General features: G+C 47.8%; 1 protein-coding gene across 1 annotated transcript in view; it reads right to left on the bottom strand.

Annotated features, from left to right (window-relative positions):
• Window positions 1-27,168, bottom strand: part of KIF26B (kinesin family member 26B) — a 461,617-nt gene that overhangs the window by 1,381 nt on the left and 433,068 nt on the right. The window contains exons 11-14 of the mRNA XM_066236524.1: window positions 10,034-10,196; window positions 5,680-9,079; window positions 2,425-2,627; window positions 1,849-1,999 (exon numbers count right to left, since the gene is read on the bottom strand). Coding sequence (XP_066092621.1) covers window positions 1,849-1,999; window positions 2,425-2,627; window positions 5,680-9,079; window positions 10,034-10,196 — 3,917 coding nt within the window. The remainder of the gene's footprint in view (window positions 1-1,848; window positions 2,000-2,424; window positions 2,628-5,679; window positions 9,080-10,033; window positions 10,197-27,168) is intronic.

The raw sequence follows: 27,168 nt of genomic DNA, 5'->3' as shown, positions 1-27,168 counted from the left end.
ATGGGAGGACAGGTGGCTTGCCCCTGACCCTCAGGTGGGCAGCACCTAACCTCTGCTGGCACAGCTTCCTGGAAAGGAAAGTGAGCTGTAGCCGCCACCCTGCCTACCCTGCCTGCCCTGCCTCGTGGAGCTGCCAAGAACAAGAGTAAAGCTGAGATCGTGGAGGTGACCATGTCTGAGAGGGGTGACGGGCTGGAGAGCACAGGAGCATCATCGAGGCTGCCTCCTCCTGGCGAGAGAGCGGATTGAGAGGGTTGAGGTCACCTGCTCCGAGGCACAGCCAGCGAGCCTGGCGCTGGAAGGAGACAGAGGTGCCTGGGTACAAGCAAACAAAACCCACCACGCAGGATGCCCTCAGGCTGCACGACCGGACCACCTTGAATGTGGCACCAGAATTAAAACATAGCAACACATGGATGCCAGCACGTGTGTGTCTGTGCCACCCCCAGGATCAGTCAGCATGCAGCCTCCCTGAAGGTTTCTTTTCAACTCATCTTAAAGGCCTAGTCTGTGTTTCTCTTCTCAGGAGGCCTTCTGTTCATTCCTTTTCTCAGCATCAAAGAAGTCACCAATTCCCAACACCAGCCAGGGCACGAAGGCAGCCGGCGCCCCCTGGAAGTGTCTACACTGCACTGACGTTTACATCTGCTCCCATCCTGGCAAGATGGGGACAGTTTTCCAGCCTGCCTTAGGCATAAACAGCTCTCAGAGACTAAAATGCTAATGGACACAGTAAGAACGAGAGGGTGCTGCCCCTATGGTCGCCCCTGGAAAGGCTCAGAGTGGTTAAGCATCTGACCCAAGGCCCCACAGCATATGTGGGAAAGCCAGCACCCAAAATGGGTCTGCAAGACCATGGTCATTTGTGGCACAACTCAACAAGGTAAGCTGCCTCACAGACCGGCCACCATGCTTGGTCTTTGTGTTCTTTTCTTTGACCCTCACAGGGACTCAGGGGTGCTATCACCTCATTCTTAGGGGAGAGAAACCACTGGAAGACAGGCTCATGAGTGGCAGGGCCCAGCTGGGAGGCTGCAAGAGTCTGTCACCCAATCTTTCCTAAACCTCCATCTCCACGCTTGGCCAGCCATGCTCCCCCCACTGGTCAGGGAACGCTGGCAACAGGGTGGTGTGATGTGCAGGGGACCACCTTGGAGAGGGAGGGAGGCATGGGGGGTGGGGTTAAAGAGCAGAGCTGGTGCAGGTACACTGTCTGCCTGCACTGCGACCTGTCAGTGTCCCAGTCTGGGGCCATGTGGGGCATCGTAGTCCGTGGAATGGTTAGAAAGAAATGGGAGGTAATTGAATCTGCCTTTCAATAACAGAGTTGTTACTGTATTGTCCCTGTCATCCTGGGCTTTCTATTAATGGAAATGACTCTGCAAATGCTATTTTTTCACTCAAAAAATGTTTCTCTGACTTTCTGGATCCTCTGTGAGGCTTTCCTAGGACTGTGCCTTCTACCAATTAAGAGCTGTATAAATTCTTATCTATTTCAGGCCAGACGTGAGGTGGGATTCTGTGGCCTGGGGGCAGATCTGCAACACAGACTTCACGTCTGGGTAATCCTCCACCCCCTCTGTGTGTGTGTGTGGGGGGGATCTCATTTGCAGGTGCTTTGGACTGAGACGCGTAGGAAATAATCTTGCAAGAGCAATCCTAACCACCCCTTTGCTGCCCCGGCCAACCCTGTTTGCCCTTCAGCAAGCAGGACTGTGCTCTCAGCCTGACTGTCTCCATCTGATGGGCATTGGAGGCCCCTGGACTCAGACACTGTCAATCTATGTCCACCCTCCTCCCTTAGCAGGGGACCCCAGGGGTCGCCGTGGCGACAGGACCAGGGCTTACACTCTCTGAGCCACTTGCCGGGGTCCAGCATCAGGTACTGCTTGGTTGTCTCCAGCTCCTTCATCAGCCACTCGTACTTGGCGCGGACCTCGGCGATCCTCTGCTGGCGGTGCTCCAGGATCTTCAGCTTCGCGTTGAAGCATACAACCTCCTGGGGGCGGAGAGGAGGAGGAGAGAACCTTCAGCTCCGATCCAGCCTGACTGCCTCTTCTAGAAAGGCCTGCTGAGGCATCGAATCTGCGGAGAATGAGCTGGTCCCTGGGGAACAGTGCAGGGACCGGGCAGTCCCAGCCAACTCTGTCCAGACAGAGGCCACACAGAGCACCCACCACGGTAGGGCCATCTTAGGCATTTCTTATATTTAGAAGCAACTGGTATTCTAACCTGGAGCCAGAAAATCCCCAACTCCACCAGCCTCTCTAGGCTGGGGGACGTTTTGGTGGGGACACACAGAATTGTCCAGTCCTGTGCTGAGACTGAGCCGCGACTCCCTCCCACACCACAAGCTCACTGGGGCATCTCCTGGGTCTGAGCGCCTTGCCCCAGGACCCTGCAGGGGGAGGGGGAAGTCCTCACCTTGCTGTTGCCCCCTCGTCGCCGCTGCAGTCGTTCCACGTCATCAATTTCATAGACTTTAATCTCAAAAGGCTCCCCGAGGCCCCTCTGTGTGCTGCGCAGGGGGCCATCCACCCAGCGGACTCCGGTGCCACTGGCCGGCTTCCTCATGGGCGAGGGGGTGTCGAGGGACAGTGTGGGGATGAGCCTCCGTCTTTGAGAACCTAAGGGGATTAACCAAAGTTCATCTTTTTGAGTTTCAATCTTTTAAATAGATTTTCTTTTGCTGTAAGCAGTGGGGCCATGGCAGGAGCCCTGGAAACGCTCCACCCTGCTGCCAGCTTCCTCCCACCATCCATGGTCTTAACACAGGGATGCTGAAAGGAGCCACAGACATCAGGGATGAGGGAGAGGACAGCCTGGGGGACTTGACTGAGTGACAGGAGCCAAGGCCATGGCCTCCCGGGTGAATGGCACTGCTGGTGACACTGCCCGCTGGGGTTTTAGCTGGAGGATGAGCTGTTCCCACGCTGGAGGCACAGGGCAGGTGCCCAGGGCCACACCGTTTTGCTCTAAACAGAGCCATAAGACCCTAAGGGATGATATTAAATGACCAAGCCACTGGTAGGTATTTACTATGCTGTACTTTTTACCATTATTTTAGAGTATGCTTTTTTGTACTTATATAAAAATAGTCTGTCGCAGCCTTGTATCTCGTGTTTGCTGTGTCTCTCAGGCACGCTGTTTTCTCCCGTGCTGACTTCTCTCGCGTGGTTTCCTACAGGCACAGGCTGATCAGGCCTGTAGTTTGGGAGCCGTAGGTGTCCTTATAGCCTGGGTGTGCGGCAGGTGTCACCGTCTGCACTGCACACAGCGAGACTGCACTGCAATGTTCGCACAACAAACTCACCCAACAGCGCGTTTCTCAGAAGGGATCCTGTTAAGCGGCACGTGACTATAATGACAGTCCTTACAGATGCTGTCTGTTCCACGTGTAATCCGATGTGGGCTCATGCCTTAGTTCTGTCATTGCGTCCATTAGGATAGCACCCTGTTAGCTGACTCTCACGCTAGCCCTGAGGCCACGCTCTTGCTGCCTGAGTATGTGCTCCCAGCCCTGCCTCGGCTGGCTGTGCCCACCTCACTCTGCCTAAGCATCCTCAGGGTTGAGCCCAGTCCCTGGTTCCAGCCACCTCCTCCTGTGCTCTGGACTCTCCTGTCATTGAGCCCTTCCTCTACTTCCGTCCCACTTGACCCCTCAGTCCTCGGCGGCAAGCCTTGGCTGACGGTTCTGTTCCACACCTTTGTCTTTCCAGTTAGATCAGACTTCTTACAGAGGCCTGTCTTCTACATGCCTGTCCCTGCCCCTCCCGTAACACCTGAAACGTCCAATTCCTCAGCTCTGAAAAAGCAAACAGGTGTCCAGATCCCTACTTACCAATGGAAAATAAATCTGACTACAGACTGTCTTATGGAAAGGAAGTCATGCTGCCACCAACCTTCGAAGTTGTCCCCTAAAGGTCAGCCAGCGTAAGTCCCTACGCCACCTGCTGTCTAGCTCAGTCTTTTCACTGCCCCAGGCCATGGCCCAGGACAGGCCCGATTCCATGCACTGTCCCCCAACACAAGCCTCCAGGAAAGCAGAGCGCACTGACGTTCGGTGGTTTCTCCCGTTACATACACAACACAGCACTCAGAGGTCCAGGTTGTCTTCCTACTGTTATATTTCCCATCTCCTTGGTAGTTCCAAACATCGCTAGTGACTGTCAGATCCAGCCAGGAATTTCCTGCAAAGAGTTTTATGGCTTCTCTTAAAGAAGGTGCTTTTGAGTTATGCTGATCATGTCTGACAGCTAGCATTTCTCTTAATAATGATAAATAAGCAAGACAAGGTCACCTAACCCGAAAGGAGCACATCTCTACCGCCACATCCATTACCGAGTCCCAGGCCCGCGGCAGCTGCTCACCAAGGTCCAGTGCCCTCGGCACTCGATATTAAATCCCATCTCTGGCTCCTAGCCTGGCGATTTATTTTACACCGTTTCCCTTTAATGGCTAAGCTAATGAGAGGCCCTCAGAGGACAGCGTCTGTGAGAGGAGGGGGCACTAGAGCAAGGACACATGCAGAGCCTGCTGTCCACTCTCCAGGCAGTGACTGTACAGTTTTCCTTCCTCTGGACTCCCATGTAACCGGGCAACCAAAAAACATGAGTCTTGCAAAACGAGTAAATGGTCTTGCAAGGCCGGAATGGACTGATAGATTCAGGCTACAAAACCAGTGCCCTGGGCCCTGGCTGGTTGGCTCAGTGGTAGAGCGTCGGCCTGGCGTGCAGAAGTCCCGGGTTTGATTCCCGGCCAGGGCACATAGGAGAAGCGCCCATCTGCTTCTCCACCCCTCCCCCTCTCCTTCCTCTCTGTCTCTCTCTTCCCCTCCCGCAGCCAAGGCTTCATTGGAGCAAGGATGGCCCGGGCGCTGGGGATGGCTCCATGGCCTCTGCCTCAGGCGCTAGAGTGGCTCTGGTCGCAACTGAAGCAACGCCCGGGATGGGCAGAGCATTGCCCCCTGGTGGGCGTGCCAGGTGGATCCCAGTCGGGCGCATGCAGGAGTCTGTCTGACTGCCTCCCTGTTTCCAGCATCAGAAAAAAACAAAAAACAAAAAAACAAAACTAGTGCCCTGAAAGCCCTTGACCACACAAACGCACACGCCACACGGCACATGTCACACAGTCTGGGCTCTGACAGCCAAGACTGGTGTTGGTGCACTGTGTGTGTGTGGGGGGGGGCACCTTTCAAGCCCACTGGTGAAGCACATACATACTGGTTCATGGGGGTGTTGGAGGAGGGGTGGGTAGTTGGGAAAGGCCCTCCTCAGGACACTTGCAATGGAGATGAAGTGACTCGTCCCCTTTCCAGAGAGATGCTGCCCTGGTCTTGGGGGCCACCAGCCCCACCATTCAACCTCTGGAGTCATTATGTCATGAGGATTGTTACTCTGACCTGACCCCTCAGGAGGCTCTGGGCAGCCCTAGTTTTGGTCCTGCACAAGGTGAGGGAGGCCACAGGGGAACACTAAACCCACAGCCGGTGAGTATGGCCTCCGCCCCCTACCCCATGTCTCGCCTTCCACCAGGCTGATGACCCAGAGACATTCATACCTAGATGAGAGACCAAGTGCCAATTCTGCCAGCCTGGACACCTCTCACCGCCCACAGGGCAGGGCAGCAGCAGGGGTCAGGCCCTGTGCCCTCCCGGCGCCCCTGTGCCTAGGTGCCTACCTGAATTGGAGCGTTTCTTTGGGGTCTTGAGACTCCGGCATCTCCCACCCACGGAGCTGCTGTTCTCACTCATGGAGTCCTGGGCGGAGGACGCGCTGCCGGTGGCCTCGCTGTCGCGCATCATGCTCTCATAGCCGCTGCTGCCCCCGCTGTGGTAGAAAAGCGCCGTCTTGCCCATGGCTGGCGGGAGCTCCCCACTCAGCACACTGCTGTTGTCACTGCCGTGGCCGCTGCTGCAGCGATGCGGTTTCCGCGGTGGTGTGACCTTGCTGTAAGGCGACGGCAGCAGGGGCGCGGGCGCCGGCTTGTCGTCCTGGCCCCCAGCGCGCTCCTCGTCGGGCCCAGTGCGCGGCTGCAAGGCCCGGGGCCCTGCGCTGCCCTGGAGCAGCTCGGAGATGCGTCCGTTGACTGCGCGCAGCGGCAGCTTGGAGGCCAGGACCGAGCCCCGGCTCCGGCTCAGCGACTGCGTGGACCAGGACATATGCTTCCCGCTCGGCGCTGGGTTGGAGCTCTGGCCCACTGACTGTGGCAGGGACTTGGTAGAGAAGCTGAGCGTCTTGGTGGTGGAGGTGGACAGGCTGCGCGCTTTGGGGCTGGCCAGGAGCAACTTGCTCACGGCTGAGATCTTGGACTGGCTGGCCTTGGGCGAGGCGCCGGCTGACTGCGGGGACGCAGGGTTGGTGGGCGAGGCCCCGGGGTTGCGGCCCAGGCTCCGCCCCGCGCGGGGCATGGTGCTGTCCTTGCCCATGTGCAGCCGGGAGCTCATAGAGGACAGGCTCTCGGCCCGCTCCAGCGACAGGCATTCGTAGTAGCTGATTGTGGTCCTGCCCAGAGAGTTGGTCCTGCTGGCCAGCTGCTCCAGCTTGGCACTGAAGAGCTTGCTGCTGCTGGCATCCTTCATCTTGCTGCTGGGCTCCTCTGGGAAGCTGGCTGAGAAGGGCACAGGCTGGTTCAAGGGGCTGCTGGTGCTGCTGCTGCCGGCACTGTGCTGGGGGCTGGCCCGGTTCTTCTGGTCCAAGCTGGACTTCCGGACAGGGGGCAGAGGAGGGGTGCCTTTAGGCCGAGCCAGCACACAGTGCTTCGGTGATGCCACCTTCCTCTCCAGGGTTGCCTTGGAGGACTGGCTGCCCAAAGTGGCACCGATGCCATTGGTCTCGGGGGCGCAGTGGTAGAAAAGGCCATCCAGCTCCTCCTGTCGGCTGGCTCTCTGGAAAGCCCTGGGCAGGCTGCTTGACTTGAGGCCCTTGTTGGGATGCACAGGGCTCTGGGCTGCTGTGCTGGGCAGGGCCATCTCACAGCCATCCACAACTCTCCGGGAATTTTCAGTCCCAGGGGAGACAGACACCTCACAGCTGCTGCTGCTCAGCCTGTCGCCTGGGCTGGCCTTCCTGTCCTGTTCCCGCCTGGCTCTGGCCTCGGGCTTTGCGGGGCCTGTGGCTGTCTCATGCCTCATCCTTTCTTCACTGGGATATGTGTTCTCTCTCTTGACCTCCTCCTCTCGCTTTAGCCACGGGTCCTCAAATATCATCTCTTTCTTTGCACTGGTTTTCTTGCTCTCCTGGGACTGGGCTGCCTTGGGGACAGTGGCAATGGCCGCCTCGGGCTCTGGGACAGGCCGGGGGCTCATGGCAATGCAGGGGTAAACTGTAATGTTTGTCTTCATGGGGATGTACCCCTCGGAGCTGCTCAGATTTGCCGTGTTGGAGATGGTGACCATGGCCTTGCCCAGGGTGGATATCTTGCAGCCTTTGATGGGGGTGGCTTTGTTGAAAGAGTCTTCTCCCACTTCAGACAAGATGAACACATTGTCAGGCCCTGCCTTGGGCCTCTCCCGGCATACCATGGCAGCGTTCTGGATGCCGCTGTCAAAGCCTGAGGCCGGAGGGTCCGCCATGGCTTCCCCATGCCCAAAGCACGTCTGGGCTGTGAAGCTGTGGCAGGACTGCTCGCCATCGCTGCCCGTGCTCATCTCACTCAGCCAGGAGCTGATGGAGGACCGCCGGCTCCCCGCCCCCCTCCCCTTCTCGTCCAGGCTTAGCTTTGGCAGGGGCAGGAACTGCGTGATGCTGACCTCGGAGACAGGAGCCATGCTGGAGTAGCACTCCAGGTCCTCGCTGATGCTGCCGATGATGCTGACGGGCCGGGAGCCTGAGGCCAGGGCCTGCACTGAGCAGTCGCTGTTGAAGCTGATGATGCTGGTGGGGCGGCCACTGTCCAGGACCCCACTGATGGTCAGCTCCTCCACCAGCGTGAACACCAGCTCATCCTCACCGTTCAGCTCCAGTGGCTGCTGCACTGTCACCATTGTGGTGCTCAAAACCTCCTTCTTGGAGTCTGGAGACATAGCTGCTGGGTGCTCATCCTCAGCAAGGGTGTCAGGGAAGCCTTCACTCCCAGAAGACATGGATTTCTTCGAAACCTGGGGGCTCATCCCGACCGGGGGGGTACGCACCTCAGGCTGCATCAGGGACTCACTGGATACCATGCCTGAGTCCTTGTTCAAGGGAGGCAGGGGGGCGGGGGAGGGCAGGATGCCCTTCTGGGTGTAGACTTTGCATCTCTGCGAAGGAGAGCTGGCCAGCTTGTACTCTGAGGTCTTGGACAGGCTGGCAATGCCCAGCCGGGGGGAGCCCAGGGGCCTGGGCTTGCCTTCCACAAACCCACAGGAGTTGAGGCTTTCCCGGCTGCTCTGCAGGCTGGGGCTCTGCATAAGCTGGGTGGGGCTGTGCTGGCTGCTGCTGCCTGGGACGCTGCGGGGCGAGGCGAGCGTGGGGCTGCCGGCCAGGGGGGCAGCAGGGCCAGGCGAGCGATTCCTTGGCATCCTGGAGGCCTGGGGATCGGCGCCCTCTCTGTTGGGCAGTAGGCTGTTGGAACCACTGTCTTCCTTATCGGACTCGCAGAGCAGGTTGGCCCCAGCCGCTTGGCTTAATGGGGGACACCTGCTGGCCTGTTCTGCCCCAAACTGGGCCGGCAGCTCTTCGAAAGGGAACTTACTGGGCTCTTCACTGCCGTCAATGCAATCCAGCCGCTCCTGCAGCTCGGCAAACGTGTTACACTTCAAGCAGTCCCTCTCCGGCTTGCTGGCCGTGGCCTCTCCAGCCTCCGCGGGCCGGCTGTCACCTCTGGGCTTCTGCAGGGCTGGCACGATGGGGACAAAGTCCGGGGGGCCCTCGTTGTCTGTGAGCTCCTTGTCAGAAAGCGCCGTGCCGTTGGGCCCGATGTAGATGACTGTGTCGCAGGACTGCTCGCTGCTGGAGGAGTAGTCGGGATCACTGGACAGGTGAGGGAGGGGGAAGTCAGACTCCATGGCCGCCCTGGTGTGGAAGGGCCTCAGCTGCGTGGGCCGGCGCATCCTGCCCTCCTCACAGGAGCTCTCCCCACCGGAGGAGCTCGACGTGTACTGTGAATGAGAGGGGAGCAGTCAGTGTGGGCAGCCTTCTGGGACGGCCTCCCAGGGGCCCGCCCTGCTGGCTATACACAGGCTCTGCAGGCCCCCTGCTTGGCTGCCCTGCATATGGGCTATCACCTGGGCTGTGCCAGGCCAGCCCTCCACATGATGGCCTCCTATACAAAGGGGACCCCATGTGGTACATGGGGAAACAGAGACTGCTGACAAAGGGAGGTGACCAGCCCAGGCCCTGTCTCAGCTCCTAAGGGCAAAGTGGTCACCAGGTTGACACATCCAAGTTATCTGTGGCACCTTGTACCACGGAATGCTGTTTGGAAAGACTTTTAACTTAAAAAAACCAAAGAAAGGAGGGAGGAAAGCCCCACACATCACCAACTGGCCCTGCATCAGGACTACCATCATAGTTACTGTCCCAAACATTCTTGCCATGCCACCACGGTCCTGGCTTGGCCTCTGCTTCATAAAATGAGCCCGGCAGTTTCTAGCAGACCCTTAGCCTCAGCCAGAAACCACGGAGTTAACAGGGTAGAACCGAGCCTGAAAACGGCTCCTGGAAACACAGGGGGAGGGGCGCACCTGAGCAAGAACTTAACAGTCTACATGGGGGGTTAACCAGCTGAAGGACATAGGACACAGCCTTGGTCTATATATATCAGACCCAGGCAGGTGAGAGATACACTGTCCATCTCATCCCTCCCAAATGTTTCCTCTCAAAGTAGCAATCCATGTGAATGATGTAAAGTGGACCAGCGCATCTAGTTAGGGCTGGATGACCCAACTGTGGGGACCGGAAGTGGCCTTCTGCATCAGCCTGAAGTCTTTCCTGCCCCCAGGTGGGCACCGAGCCCTGGGCCCCTGCCATCGGGGACGGACACACTGGTTTGGCTTTTCCTGACTCAGTTTTGCCAAAGCTCCTTCCCCACACAACTCCTGCTGGCACCTCACCTTCGTTTTCTTCTTCTTCATCCTCAGGACCCTCGAGGCGATCTGGATGGTGGACAGGGTCTCTGCGTAGCTCCCGGCCGCAGCCGAGATATGCGCGATCATGGTGGTGCGGCAGTTCACGTTGCCCAGGGACTCGCGCAGCAGCATGGTCAGCTTGCTCTCCCTGCCGGGCAAGGGGGTTAAGGCTGTGTGAGCAGGCCGCGCCCGACTTCTGGTATCAGGCCTTGTGGGCAGTGAGGGGGGTTGTTTCCATTTTTTAAAAAGGGCATATTAATTAACATCTTTTTCTAGCACAGGGCTATTTGTAGTTGGCAGCTGAGCAAGCGATTCTAACCCCAAGGATAGACTTCCTGCAAAACCTCTCCCTTGGCACTTGCATCCTGGCTGCGTGCATGCACAAGACACTGCATGTAATGAGACCTGGGGATAGGGATGAGAGGAAGACAGCTTGTGACCAGCGACTTGCCATGCTGTCTGCACACACAGCCCTTTCTGCGAGTTCCTGCACATAGGCTGTCCCTGCCGCAGAAAGGAGTCCCCAGTCGTGAACTTGCATCAACAATCTATGTGTTTATAATACACGCAAAGCTCCTTTTGCCAAGGCATGACAGCCTCTTTGTTATTGCTATTGTCTCTCATATTTGCGCAGATAGTAACAAAGGGTATTCATGTTCCTGAGTACAAGTGGCGAAACACAGACATAGGCCCTAGCACTCACTCAAGCAGCAACAGAATGCAGAACTTTGTAGAAAAACTTCCTCTAGGGACTTTGCAAGTGCCCTGAGTTATGACAATGAGGCCAGGACTTTATAGACTGTGTTGCTAGGCCCCCTAAAAACTGACCTGGAGGAGTGGCTCCTGTGTCCCCGTTCCTACACTCATCCCAACATCCTTCCTGCCTTGCTTTTAAAAGGTCCTGCTTACATCACCATCAACACGCATCCTCTCAGGTGCTGCCTAACATCACTTCACCTCCGGAGCCCTCCATGACCCTGAAGGTGGAGGCAGCCTCATGTTTCCCAGGCCCCATGTTCACAACCCTGTGTGTGTTCATCAGGTCAGGTGGGAGGGGCTGGTCTTCCAGTCTGCATCTCCGCCAGGCTTAGTCAGCCGCCCCTGTGGAGGTCCCTGGAGAGGGGCTGTCCATCCAGCTCGGCAGACTCAGTGGGAGATGCAGGCCCTTGTCAGCAGAGATTAGCCCTCAGAAATGGGGAAAACATTTCACACGTGACCTGCGTTGGCCTTCAGGGAGGAAAGACTGGCGTAAGGACAGTAGTTTGTTCCTTTCCACCTGGGACCAATTAACGTATCAATTTGAGGCTGGTGGGCTCACTTGGCTCAGTTCCAGAGCAATTTAAATATATACCAGGGTTTCCCTTCCAGCAAAATAATCAGGGATAAAAGTGGTGGCGGGGAGTGGGGATTATGGCAGAATGTCTATGTCCTCCCCAAGTTCACTTGTTGAAATCCTGCCCCCAATGTGATAGTGTTAAGAGGTGGGGCTCTGGGTGATTAGGTCATGAGGGTGGAGCCCCCATGAACTAGATTAGTGACCTAATAAACAAGACTCCAGAAAGCACCCTCACTCCTTCCATCACGTGAGTTTATAGCAACAAGATAGCTATCTAAGAACCACGAGGTGGCTGCTCAGCAGACACTGAGTCTGCTAGAGCCTTAATCTTGGACTTCCCAAATTCCAGAATGGTGAGAAATAAATTTCTGTTGTGTAAGCCACCCAGCCTGTGGTATTTTGTCATAGCAGCCCAAATTAAGACAGAGAGGTAAGGGGGGTGTAGCAGAGGTGTGGGGCCTGGCTGTAAACATTTAACTCCTTCCAAAATGTATCCAGAAGGGATATCACAGACACCACCAGAGCTGACGACCAGAGTCCTGGTCAATGTGCTTAGCAAAGACCCATTAGAGTGCAGCTGTGATCACACACAGTCGATTCTCATTATCTGTGGGGATGAGGTTCTATTCTGTCTGTGTGAACACTGACTTGGTGACTAAGGAGTCACTGCTCCTGGACAAACCCATGGCTGAGGCTCCTAAGGGCTGCTAGCCACAGCATTTTGTCCATCGGTCAATACATAACCTGTTTCATATGCATTTCTGTTTGAAGACAATATGTTTCTTACACATCATAAATTATAGGCACTAATTGATTTAGAACTAAACAGTAGCTGAGACGGGTTTAACATTTCCCTGACCCTGGGTAACATGACCATAAACTTTGGGTGTGAGCTTTTAGCCTCACACCCAAACTGCCCACTGTGCTTTCTTATTTACTCAGCCGTTATCTGTAGGTGAACTTACAGGTCTACCCAGCCACTTTCCCACGGCTGCGTCATGCACGTTAGACATGACCCCTCAGCACTTCCCAGTCCCACCGGTGCAGAGATCAGTGAGTTTGCTAACGTCCTTTTCCTGGGTGCACGTTGTTGATGTTTGAACATGACAGTCACGCCAGCAGCTGAAGGAAGCCCGTCACACAAGGCCCAGCGTTCCTGCACTAAGGGACTCCAGACAGCGCCACAGCGCTGCACGTGGGAGGGCATTGTAAACAGTGAAATCACCAACAACACGTCCACAAGTATAAAAAAAATAATAAGGTGCTACACAGATTGTAAACAGGACAGTTTACAGGAAGAAGGGAAGGAAGAGGGCAGTCGACCTCAGCTGGAACCACGTCCACTGGGCAACTCAACACTGTCACCGCACGCGTCTGCCAACGACAGTGAAGTGGCACGAGGCCTCATGGGGTGACAGATTTCAGCAAGTAGGCAGATTTACAATGTGAAGTCTGCAAATGACAAGACTTGAAGGTCCTGTGAAATTTCTAATGGCAAGTCTTGTTAATTGAGTGCACTTTGCAGGAGACACAGTCCACTGATGTCACCACCACGTGACCGGGTATAAACTCTCAGGCGTGCACACCCAAGTCAGAAAGGAACAGGTATAATGCTGTTATAGCAAACTGTTTGCCCTGTGCGTGTCCACGTGACCTATTCATGAGTAATCATGGGGCATCTTTTCTAAGTCCACACTGTGGGAGGAAGCTAGGGCATGCGTGTCACTTGGCAACTAGCGTTTTAGCCCTCCTCACGGAAAGCCAGAGAAAGTGCTCGCGAGACTCAGTCACCTAGGCCCTCTTGACCCTAACACACAGCCTCACGGGAGTGAAAAATGGTGGCAATAAATCTTCGGTTTTCCCACCTTTTCGTAATGATCCTTTAACTGAAAACAGACAGTGATGCTGGGGTTGGGGGTGAAAGGCAGGGCAGGGTACTGAAAGCCACCGACTGTAGGTTCAACTCAGTGTCTGCTGGGAAAATAAACAGGTCAAAGGACTTTCAAGGGCAACGGGAAGCATGGGGTCAGTCTATACCTGTACATCAAGACTGAGGCCAGAGGAAGAGAAGAACCTGGTGCAGAGCAGCTGCTCCCCAGGGCCCAGGGCCAGGCTAGGGGAAGGGTGCAGAGGCCCAGGGGACATGTGGGAGGGGCCCTGACTTGGCAGGACAGGTCAGGCAGGAGCAGGAGGGGATAGAGTAGAGCCATTGGGGTCTGGGGAAGGGCAGTGCCACTCTTTCAAATAGCCCTGTTTTATCCACACACACTCCACCTCCCTCCCGCCCCAACTGCACACCCCTTTCACAAATGACTTGGAAAAATGTCTCACTTTTTAAAATAAGTCGGCCTTTTACCAGACACACAAGAGAACTCAAAAAGAAAAGAATAATGAATAAATCGTAATTAATAATAATACTTTTAAATGAACATGAAAGAACAATTAGTACTCTAGGACAGGAGCTGACAAATTAGGGCCTGTCATCCAAATGTGGCCCACTGCCTGTGTTTATAAATAAAGTTTTATTGGAACACAGCCTACTTGTTAACACCTACTTGTTAACATATCACCCTGGTTGCTTTCACACTACAAGAGCAGAGCTGAGTAAGCTGTAACAGAGTCCATATGGCCTGTAAAGCCACAAATGTTTACTCTCTGGTCCCTTATAAAAAAAGTTTGTTGACTTGTGCCCTAGAGCAATGACATAACATGGAATCGTCCCAGACACGGTGCCAAAGAGTCACCACCTGGGCACCTCCTCCATTATTCAGTAACCTCTTTCTGATTTGATGCTTGCTGCCTGTGTTGTCTCTCTTTTAGTTCAGATGTGTCCCAGAGGGAGAGCTGGAGTCAGCACCAGGAAGAGGCAGAGGGATGGAGAAGTTTCACTCATTAGAAACCACTTGAGCACCCGGCACCTCTGAAGTGACCACCCACACCCTCTCGACTTCATGCAAATGCAGAAGCAGAGCCCTCTTTCCAAAGGGGCTGTGAGCTGCTCACAATCACTCAACTTGCTAACTCATTTGTGTTCACAGCGGCTCATTCAAGAAGAATTTGGTGAGTGCTGACCCTATGTAAAGTGCCTGAGAAAGCATAAAGAAGAGGGACTGGACGTGACTCCAGGGGCCCACCATCTGGTGAGGTACACAGGCATGCAAACACACATTGGGATGCCCTTGGTTAAAACTAACAACAGAAGAATAAATCTAAAACAGCCCACGATAAAGAAAGACCCCTTGAGGCGGGAGGATGTCCCCACGGTCACTGCAACTCCTTTTTAGGAAGTTATAGAGATGCTGTAAGGGTGCTTAATGACTTAATAACAAAACCCTCTGCACTTACTGAGCACGTAGATTGGTCTGTGATAGATGTATACTTAAGATTTAATCCACCTTAAGGACCAGATTAGGAGTAATACAGTAATAATGTTGCTAATGTTATGCAATTTAGAATGTAAATACTACTCTGTCATTTCTCCACATTATCTGAAACATCTCTTTCAAAGTTTATTTGGCCCCAGCCATGATCATTACTTATCAATGCTTTGCAATAGACATCTCTCTAGCCCTGTCACTCTTTAAACAGTGGTTGATGGCAGCCTTGCTGAGGGAGTTGGATAAGGAACATCTCAATTACAATGCATTATCACCATGATGCATCTTTTGAGTAAAATTGTGTGAAAACTTAGCTATTCTTCAACTCTAAACCATTCTCAGGTTTAGGAGCATATTTTAATCCCACTGTCAAAGATCTCCATCACCCAGAAAAGAGAGTTGGGCACCAATGGGGGATACAGAGGGAGTCAAGAGTCAGGTTGTTGGTCTTAGCTGGGGAGCTCAGTTGGTTAGAACATCATCCCGGTATGCCAAGGTTGTGGGTTCGAGTCCTGATCAGGGCACACAGCAATGAATGCATAAACAGGTGAAACAACAAAGCAATGTTTCTCTCTCTTCACCCCTTTCCTCTTCCTCTCTCTCTAAAATCAATCAATAAAAAAAATTTTAAGAGTCATGCTATCACGGTTAACCAGAGCCTCTTCCCTGATTTCTGCTCACCCCTGTCCTTTTTTTGTGGGTTTTTAAAGAATTCTTCAGCTGAAAGAAAATGAAGATTACAAATGGAATTCTTCATACAATGAAACCCTGCTCCTGCCTGGTGCCTCTTCTCAATCTCATTGTCTCCTCTGTGCTGTTCTCTACCCTTCTGTGCCACTTCAGGGATAAACTTATCTTTTCAGACCATTCTCATCCTTTTCCATGAGTTTTAATGTTCGCTTCAGGTTAAAAAAAACTAACATACATGAAGCTTATGTTTGATGTGGCATTCTAATCCTGCCTCTTCCTTCAGTGCACCCGTGACCACCCTGCGGGGTGACATTAGAACAGTGTAGAATCCAGGTTTTGAAATTCTGTAAGCATAGGTTGAGTTCAAAAGAAATGTGTTTACAAAAGAGGGGGACAGAAAAACATCCAAAAGAGTCTCATCTACTTTTTTTCACCTGCTCTCCAAACAAAACCCGAAGATGACAAAGCAACATGGGTGCTGGGTGTGAGTCACCCTCGCACCACATTCCTAAGAAAAGTTGAAACGAGGTTAAGTAGCATCAGACCAAAGGTCTAGGCATGATGATTACACTGGATTACAGTCATGACTACTTCCAGTATCCAGAGCTCAATTTAGCTAATTCCATGCTTTCCCTCAATTAAAACAAAATAAACAGACAAGATGCAAATATAAGCCCTAAGTAGCCCTTTCGTTTACATGTACTTGCCTGTATTCCAATCTTGTGCACACAGAAGGCCGAGGTCTAATCTCTGTCTGCTCAATCAGACCTCATATCCGTGGGCACCCCTCGTGCTGTAGGACAACCTTCCAAGACAGAAGGCATAAGCTGGCTTACTGGGCAAGGCCAGCGGTACAGACTGTCATCCTGTCAGGAAGGAGTCAGACCAGTCCTTGGAAGGGTAGATTAGAAAATTAATTGTGCCCCTTCCTGTGATCTCGAGCTCACATGTCTGCCAGTGTAATGGCTTTTCTTTGAAGGAAGCAGCAGCATGAAGTTTAAAACAGGATTCTGATGGTCAAAGTTAGGACAAGCCATTCGTGCTGTCCCCTTCCACCTGGGCCCCTGCTTCTCACCAGAGGCCTTCCCAAGACTCAGCTGAGGTTACTGGAAGTGGCTCTAGGAGGGGGTGAAGCTCCCTAGCCACCAAGCCCACTATTCACTGAGACGGGCACCTTGGGTACTTGTCCAGGGTGCTGCTGACCAGCGTGACCATGGCGCCCTATGTGGTGGGATTTGGGAGGGTTTTGTGACAAAGCCTGAAAGTACCTAGCCTCATTCCTTTGCACTAACAAATACTAACAAATATTTGGGGGTGGTTCGCCCAACAAGCAGGTATTAAGAACCCAGGACATAGACACGCCCTCTATGAGCCCTAGAATTACAAACACAAATGGGACATGACTCCTGCTCTGTAGGGCTTTTAATCAGAATAACCATAGGTCTTATTATACCCAGAAAAGTCTCAGTTTATGCCTATTATACTGCATCCCGTCTGATTTATTTTTTCCTGAAATTTTTATTTTTTAAAACAATGTATGATTATTCAGACTTAAAAAAGATAAGATGGGAAGACTTAGGCAGAGCTTCACTTTCTATTTCTATGGTCTCATCTATAATAGTAATGTGTTCAATAGATGCAGTGAACAGAGTTCACACTGTAAGACACAATGTTCCCACTCAGTGGAGACATGCTGAAATGCACTTGTAATTTGGTTATCACACACAGTTCTATTTCTACCCAAAGAAATACAAGCCGTCTTCAAAAATCTACAAAATTTACATATATAGAGTTAGAGAAACTGAACTACAAAAATTCTGTGATGAAGCTTATGTTAAATAAGAACTATTTCATTGGAGGAGTGAGCAGTTCTTTCTTGGCTGCCTGTCATCAATTGGAAATGTTTGAGATTTTAAAGAACTAGTTTAAATGATATAAACTTAAAAACTGACATTGGACAGTTTTAACTTTCTTTTTCAGTTTTTGCACAACAAAGGAAACGACTGACAAAACAAAAAGACAGTTTTAACTTTAAAAGATACTTTATGAATCTCCTTAAGTGTCCTGCAACAAAATTATTGGAGTTTTGGAAACAAAACTACATTTTGACTGCACTTTGTTCAAAATAAGTCACAAACCCAGGATAAAGTGCTGAACAAATAGACCACAAAAACCAATGCCTCCAAGGCTTGCAAGAAACTGCGATTATTAAAAACAAAACTTGCAGCCCTGGCCAGTTGGCTCAGTCAGTGGCAGAGCACTGGCCTGGCATGTGGATGTCCTGGGTTCAATTCTTGGCCAGGGCACACAGGAGAAGTGTCCATCTGCTTCTCCACCCCTCCCCCTCTCCCTCTCCTTTCTCTCTCTCGTCCTCTCCTGCAGCCAAGGCTCCATTGGAGCAAAGTTGGCCCAAGCACTGAGGATGGCTCCATGGCCTCCACCTCAGGCACTAGAATGGCTCCGGTTGCAGCAGAGCAATGCCCCAGAGAGGCTGAGCATTGCCCCTGGTGGGCATGCCAGGTGGATCCTGGTTGGGTGCATGCAGGAGTCTGCCTCTCTGCCTCTCCCCCCACCCCTCAGCTTCTCACTTTGGAAAAACAATGAAAAAAAAAATAGGGACAACCCTATAACATCTCCCTAGAAAAGCAAGGAGGAAATGAGTGTCAGAGAGCAAAATACAAACACTATGAAAGAGTCCATTTTGAAATTCTACAGTTGTACTCCTGAAATTGACTTGGGGGAAGACCTTTTGAAACTCAAACACATCACATTTGTATGGAACTGAGAAACTTATTCCAGTGCCATGAACTTGAGTTGGTTGTAGTGCACACAAAATCTTAATTATTTTCAACCAGACTATGCTATTCTATCAAGAGGAATAACTCATTTTATATGTTAACATGCATGCACATACATACACGTAAACATATAGGTAGGCAGTTAGAGGAAAGAAGAAAAATGCCACAGCTCTAAGAAAATACTAAGACAGTGATGGCGCGGTAGGAAGCGATACCGAAAATCTCCCCATAAACTCAACAAGTTCTTCAACCAGAAACAGAAAAACCTATCCTTGGAGTCTTCAGATGTTTCACAACACACCCGAAGGTAGGATCGAGCGAAAGATTGGCTAAATATATGGTTAAACCCCGGGGGAAATAAGGAGTAAGAAATGCTCCGCCTTCCTCTCTAATCCAAACAGGATGGCTTTCACTGAGAACTGAGAATATAGAAACTAAGGTGGGCATAGGGAGTGAATAGATCCAGGCCGCGGTACAAACAGCCAAACCAGGCTGTGGCACGGAGATCCAAGCCGTGGAAAAACCTGGGCAATTCAAGCTAACACGCGCGCTAAACCCAGATAAAGAAAGACAAGTGGGGCAGCCATTTTCCACATCTCCTGGTTGGCGCACGCGTGGTTAGTGGGCAAGAGATTCCTACAAACACTTCAGGGGTGGGCGCAGCCCGTGCTAACCCACAGAGAAGCAGAGTCAGAGGCCTCTGTGTGGGCAAAAAGCAGCATCTCCTAGGAGCCCCAGCGCCCTGAGGGGACCGGGCACGGGGAGGGAGCTGGAGCCAACTCCAACGGCGGAACTTTTCTGTGCGGGAGGAGGGCTTTCTCGGAGCGAGAGGCGTCCCGCCTGAGCCTCATAATCTGGTCAGCGCGCACGCACGCAGAGTGGGCAGGAGATTCCTCCGAACTCCTCAGGGGTGGGCGCCCGTGTTTTCCCACAGAGGAGCAGAGTCAGAGGTCTGTGAGCAGGCCAGGAGCGGAATCTCAGGCAGCCCTAGCCCCTTGGGAAAGCCGCACGGGGATAGAGCGAAAGCCAATTCCAAAGCTCGATCTTTTCCGTGTGGGTAGGGATTTCACTCGAAGTGTGACCTGTCTAGTCTGACATCCTGGTGGGTGCGCACAGAGAGTGGGCAAGAGATTCCTCCGAATGCCTCAGGAGTGGGCACTCGAGTTATCCCACAGAGGGGCAGAGCCAGAGGTCTTTGAGTGGGTGGAAGCCCTGCCTGATTATGCTAGCAGCTCTGACTGACTGAGCCTTACTCAGAGCCCTGTGCTGAGTGGGAATAGAGTGGGGAGTTGCCAGCTCTTTAAGACTCTTACTATCCAGGCAGAGGCAGCAGCAACCCCATAGCTGGATTATCAGGCTTCTAATTGTGAAAGGAAAGACTAGGAGAGAGGCTCCAGGAACACTCTCACAGTGAGAGATCCTCTCACTGTTGGAGCCTATAAACACTAATGAGCCACGACTGCCAACGAGACTGAAGCCCAGTACATGACATCGCCATAGAGAATTATCAACTGCAAACTTCTTCCAGAGCGTGCCACAGGGGCAGAACCCGGGGTACAAAGTCACCGACCAGAAAGACAGAAAAGAAAAAGCAAGATGACAACCTCTCAAAATCAAGAATAATCTGCAGACTTTATAACCTATCCCATTTTATTATATTTGTTCGTCTGTGTCTCTTTTCTTCATTCTTGATTTTTTTTTTTCTACTCCAATTTGGTCATTTAATTCTCTCTCAGTCTTACTCTCGCCTCTCTTTGAACTACACTACCCATAAGTGTTACATCTCCCATTATCTTTTCTTTCCTCCTCCTTTCTCTCTGAGGGTTGCAATCCAAAACCCCTAACTCTCTCTTTCTCTCTCCTCCTTTTTCTTTTTTCTTCTTTAAGTGGTTCCATCTTTTCTCTCTCTCTCTCTCTTTTCTCCCTCTATATTAGTCTCTTCCTCTCTCCTTTACGTCTTCTCTCATTCAAACCTCAATAACGAACAAATTATCTTATCTGGGACTCAAACTTAAGTTTGTGGCATTTTGGAGGGTTTTTACTTCACCTTTTTAACACATTAGCAGTGCTCCCATCCCTGGCTCTCTATTTTATCTAGTTCTTGTTCCACTAAATACAATAGTAATTTTTTAATTTTCCACCCCTTTTTCCTGTTTCCCTCTTACTCCTCTCATCATAACTCTGAGTCAGCTAACACCTAAAAGCAAATCATTTTATTCTTGACCCAAATTTTTTCCTAATTTGCTTTTTGTGGGTCTATACTGCTCCCCCCTTTTTTATATATAAATATTTTTTTCTTTTATTTTTTTTTCTTTTTCCTTTACCCCTATATTACTTCTCACCAATTCAGGCCCTCCACTACAGGTATTGTTTGTTCTATTTAGCACAATGTAATTCACAGTTCATCACAAGATTTTCTCAAAAAAGAGGGGATAGGAGAGGAGAGGAAAAAAAGGAGGGGAAGGAATTATTCCCTTTTTTTCCTCAAATTTTTATCTTATTTTATTTTTCTTTATTTAATGATTAATTTTTTTTAAAAAACTGCAATTTTTTATTTTATTTTTATTTTTTTATCCTTTTATTCCTTATAAAATCTCATTAATACTATCAAGAAAACCACCCTCAGATGCCATTAAAGAAGAGAAAATCGAATATCATGGATACAAAAGAAAGAGAGGTAACACAGAGAGTTGAGGAAAAACCTATGGAGAAAAAATTTAAGATATTGGAAAACTTGGAGTTAAACGACAGAGAATTTAAAATAGAAATCCTAAAAATACTCAGAGATATACAAGAAAACACAGAAAGGCAATTTAGGGAGCTCAGAAAACAACTTGATGAACACAAAGAGTATATCTCCAAGGAAATTGAAACTATAAAAACAAATCAAACAGAGATGAAAAACTCAATTCATGAGCTGAAAAATGAGGTAACAAGCTTAGCTAATAGAACAGGCCAGATAGAAGAGAGGATTAGCGAAATAGAAGACAAGCAACTTGAGGCTCAACAAAGAGAAGAAGAAAGAGATTCAAAACTTAAAAAAAATGAGATAGCCCTACAGGAATTATCTGACTCCATCAAAAAGAATAACATAAGAATAATAGGTATATCAGAGGGAGAAGAGAGAGAAAATGGAATGGAGAACATACTCAAACAAATAATAGATGAGAACTTCCCAAGCCTGTGGAAAGAACTAAAACCTCAAATTCTAGAAGTAAACAGAACTCCAAGTTTTCTTAACCCCAACAAACCTACTTCAAGGCACATCATAATAAAATTGGCACAAACCAACTGCAAAGAAAAAATTCTCAAGGCAGCCAGGGAAAAGAAGAATACAACATATAAAGGAAGGCCCATTAGATTATCATCAGATTTCTCAACAGAAACTCTACAAGCTAGAAGAGAGTGGACCCCAATATTTAAAGTCTTGAAAGAGAGGAACTTTCAGCCACGAATACTATACCCATCAAAGCTATCCTTCAAATATGAAGGAGAAATAAAAACATTCACAGATACAGAAAAGATGAGAGAATTTATCACCAGAAAACCGCCACTCCAGGAAATACTAAAGGGGGTTCTCCAATCAGATACAAAGAATAAAAAAACAACAACAACAAAGCCACAAGTAAAAGCTCCAAGAAGAACATAACAAAACCAACTTTAAACTGTGACAACAATAAGAAAAGGGGGGAGAGGATGAAGATTAACAGTAGCAAAGGGCGATGGAGGGCAAAAGTACTCACAAAATAGTGCACTACAATGAACAGGGTAGGAACCCTTTTCATTACTTAATGGTAACCACCATTGAAAAAACCACCACAGAAGCACATGATTTAAAAAAGATAGCAACAGAGGAAAGATGTATGGAACACAACCAAATAAAAACAAAAGATAGAAAAACGAAAGAGAAGAATCAAACAAGGCACAAAACTAACAGGAAGCAATCTATAAAATGGCAACGAGAAACTCACAAGTGTCAATAATTACACTAAATGTAAACGGATTAAACTCACCAATAAAAAGGCACAGAGTAGCCGAATGGATCAAAAAAGAAAATCCAACTGTATGCTGCCTACAAGAAACTCATCTAAGTAACAAGGATAAAAACAAATTCAAAGTGAAAGGCTGGAAAACAATGCTCCAAGCAAATAACATCCACAAAAAAGCAGGCGTAGCAATACTCATATCTGATGATGCTGACTACAAGACAGCAAAAGTACTCAAGAGACAAAAATGGCCATTTCATAATGGCTAAGGGGACACTGAATCAAGAAGACATAACAATTCTTAATATATATGCACCAAACCAAGGGGCACCAAAATATATAAGACAGCTACTTATTGACCTTAAAACAAAAACTGACAAAAATACAATCATACTTGGAGACCTCAATACACCGCTGACGGCTCTAGATTGGTCATCCAAACAGAGAATCAAAGACATAGTGGCCTTAAACAAAACACTAGAGCACCTGGATATGATAGACATCTACAGGACATTTCATCCCATAGTGACTGAGTATACATTTTTCTCCAGTGTACATGGATCATTCTCAAGAATTGACCATATGTTGGGCCACAAAAACAACATCAGCAAATTCAGAAAAATTGAAGTTGTACCAAGCATATTTTCTGATCATAAAGCCTTGAAACTAGAATTCAACAGCAAAAAAGAGGGAAAAAATCCCACAAAAATGTGGAAACTAAACAACATACTTTTAAAGAATGAATGGGTCAAAGAAGAAATAAGTGCAGAGATCAAAAGATATATACAGACAAATGAAAATGACAATACGACATATCAGAATCTATGGGATGCAGCAAAAGCAGTGATAAGAGGGAAGTTCATATCACTTCAGGCCTATATGAACAAACAAGAGAGAGCCCAAGTGAACCACTTACCTTCACACCTTAAGGAACTAGAAAATGAAGAACAAAGACAACCCAAAACCAGCCGAAGAAAGGAGATAATAAAAATCAGAGCAGAAATAAATGAAATAGAGAACAGAAAAACTATAGAAAAAATTAATAGAACAAGGAGCTGGTTCTTTGAAAAAATCAACAAAATTGACAAACCCTTGGGAAGACTTACCAAGGAAAAAAGAGAAAGAACTCATAGAAACAAAATCCAAAATGACAGAGGAGAAATCACCATGGACATCGTAGATATACAAAGAATTATTGTAGAATACTATGAAAAACTTTATGCCACTAAATTCAACAACCTAGAAGAAATGGATAAATTCCTAGAACAATACAACCTTCCTAGACTGAGTCAAGAAGAAGCAGAAAGCCTAAACAGACCTATTAGTAGAGAAGAAATAGAAAAAACTATTAAAAACCTCCCCAAAAATAAAAGTCCAGGCCCAGACGGCTATACCAGCGAATTTTATCAAACCTTCAAAGAAGACTTGGTTCCTATTCTACAGAAAGTCTTCCAAAAAATTGAATAAGAAGCAATACTTCCAAACACATTTTATGAGGCAAACATAACCCTTATACCAAAACCAGGCAAGGATGGCACAAAAAAAGAAAACTACAGACCAATATCTCTAATGAATACAGATGCTAAAATACTAAACAAAATACTAGCAAATCGAATACAACAACATATTAAAAAAATAATACATCATGATCAAGTGGGATTCATCCCAGAATCTCAAGGATGGTTCAACATACGTAAAACGGTTAACATAATACACCATATCAACAAAACAAAGAACAAGAACCTCATGATATTATCAATAGATGCAGAAAAGGCTTTTGATAAAATACAACACAATTTTATGTTTAAGACTCTCAACAAAATGGGTATAGAAGGAAAATATCTCAACATGATAAAGGTCATATATGATAAACCATCAGCTAACATCATACTAAATGGCACAAAACTGAAGGCTTTCCCCCTTAAATCAGGAACATGACAGGTTGTCCACTCTCTCCACTCTTATTTAATGTGGTACTAGAGGTTCTTGCCACAGCAATCAGACAAGACAAAGAAATAAAAGGCATCCATATCGGAAAAGAAGAAGTAAAGGTATCACTTTTTGCTGATGATATGATCCTATACATCGAAAACCCCAAAGAATTCACAAAAAGACTTCTAGAAAAAATAAGCCAATACAGTAAGGTCGCAGGATACAAAATTAACATACAGAAGTCAATAGCCTTTCTGTATGCCAACAATGAAACATTTGAGAATGAACTCAAAAGAATAATTCCCTTCACGATTGCAACAAAAAAAATAAAATACCTAGGAATAAACATAACAAACAATGTAAAGGACTTATACAATGAAAACTATAAACCATTGTTAAGGGAAATCGAAAAAGACATTATGAGATGGAAGAATATTCCTTGTTCTTGGTTAGGTAGAATAAATATAATCAAGATGGCCATATTACCCAAAGCTATATACAAATTTAATGCAATTCCCATCAAAATTCCAATGACATTTTTTAAAGAAATGGAGCAAAAAATAATCAGATTTATATGGAACTATAAAAAGCCCTGAATAGCCAAAGCAATCCTAAAGAAAAGGAATGAAGCTGGGGGCATTACAATACCTGACTTCAAACTCTATTATAGGGCCACGACAATCAAAACAACATGGTATTGGCAGAAAGATAGACACTCAGACCAATGGAACAGAATAGAAAGCCCAGAAATAAAACCACATATATATATAGTCAAATAATTTTTGATAAAGGGGCCAACAACACACAATGGAGAAAAGAAAGCCTCTTCAACAAATGGTGCTGGGAAAACTGGAAAGCCACATGCAAAAGAATGAAGCTGGACTACAGTTTGTCCCCCTGTACTAAAATTAACTCAAAATAGATCAAAGATCTAAACATAAGACCTGAAACAATAAAGTACATAGAAGAAGACATAGGTACCAAACTCATGGACCTGGGCTTTAAAGAGCATTTTATGAATTTGACTCCACAGGCAAGAGAAGTGAAAGCAAAAATTAATGAATGGGACTACATCAGACTAAGAAGTTTTTGCTCAGCAAGAGAAATTGATAACAAGATAAACAGACAGCCAACTAATTGGGAAATGATATTTTTAAACACCTGCTCAGATAAGGGCCTAATATCCAAAATATACAAAGAACTCATAAAACTCAACGACAAACAAACAAACAATCCAATAAAAAAATGGGAAGAGGATATGAATAGACACTTCTCCCAGGAAGAAATACAAATGGCCAACAGATATATGAAAAGATGTTCATCTTCGTTAGTTATTAGAGAAATGCAAATCAAAACTGCAATGAGATACCACCTCACACCTGTTAGACTAGCTATTATTAACAAGACAGGTAATAGCAAATGTTGGAGAGGTTGTGGAGAAAAAGGAACCCTCATCCACTGTTGGTGGGACTGTAAAGTAGTACAACCATTATGGAAGAAAGTATGGTGGTTCCTCAAAAATTGAAAATAGAACTACCTTATGACCCAGCAATCCCTCTACTGGGTATATACCCCAAAACGTCAGAAACATTGACTTGTAAAGACACATGCAGCCCCATGTTTATTGCAGCATTGTTCACAGTGGCCAGGACATGGAAACAACCAAAAAGCCCATCAATAGATGACTGGATAAAGAAGATGTGGCACATATACAGTATGGAATACTACTCAGCCATAAGAAATGATGACATCGGATCATTTATAGCAAAATGGTGGGATCTTGACAACATTATACGGAGTGAAATAAGTAAATCAGAAAAAACCAGGAACTGCATTATTCCATACGTAGATGGGACATAAAAGTGAGACCAAGAGACATTGATAAGAGTGTGGTGGTTACGGGGGGAGGGGGGAGAGGGAGAGGGAAGGGGGAGGGGGAGGGGCACAAAGAGAACTAGATAGAGGGTGACAGGACAATCTGACTTTGGGTGATGGGTATGCAACATAATTGAACTTTAAGATAACTTGGATATGTTATCTTTGAATATATGTATCTTGATTTACTGATGTCACCCCATTAAAAATAAATACAATAAAGAAAGAAGAAAAAGAAAATACTAAAAAATAATTGTCTAAAGAAAAATACTATTACATGATACTAGGTATAGACACTGTGAAAACCATTAAAACACACAAAGGTGTCTCAAGAATAATTATTCTACTTATTTTGTTTTAATGTTCTGATAAACAATATAAAGAAAGTTTTAATTTTTTTACTTTGGTGCACATAGGTTTTTTTGTAAGAAATTATTTTATTTTTGAGGCTAATTTTGAATAGAACTATTTTATAGGTCCACTAATATAAATGGATTTGTCAGAAAATTAATACTATTAATTAAGTATCCCTTTTCACTCTCAAAAGCTTCCAGGTTTGGATAGTAAATTATATGGTTCCTTTAGTTACAACATAGATTAGGGAAAGATGTGTCACAGAAAAATACAGAAAAGTAGCAAAAAGCAATACAGTAGTCTAGTTACCTAAAAAGTCCTTCAAGTATCAAGTATAATTAAACATGCGTATAAGATATTTTCACAAATCCTATCAAATGCATTGCTGAGCTTGTAAAACAGTAATACACTTTCTGGCAAAAGAATAAATGACTTTGGAACTCAACAGAAATAAGCAGAACACTAACACTTGCTTTTATCCTGAAGACATTTGCCAAACCAGGTAACAGCTTGATCTTAACTTTCAATAGTCTTAAATGGTGTGGAAAACAGAAGGCAAAGGCCAAAACCTGCCCAACAGGAGAGTTTTAATAGAAAAACCCCCCTCTACAACAATTGCCCCTCTCACGTCTACAAGACATGACTGTCTAGGAATTCAGCCCTGAGCAAAAAAAAAAAAAAATAGAAATCATCGCGAGAATTTGTAACCACAAACGGGATTAATGCAGGTTGCTAGCTTTAATTCTCAGTAGCTGGGTGGTCCAAAATATTT

Source organism: Saccopteryx bilineata, chromosome 1, assembly GCF_036850765.1.
Source record: "Saccopteryx bilineata isolate mSacBil1 chromosome 1, mSacBil1_pri_phased_curated, whole genome shotgun sequence".
NCBI classification, from domain to species: domain Eukaryota; kingdom Metazoa; phylum Chordata; class Mammalia; order Chiroptera; family Emballonuridae; genus Saccopteryx; species Saccopteryx bilineata.
Note: the sequence above shows the minus strand (reverse complement) of the source record. Positions and strands in the feature narration are given on the sequence as shown.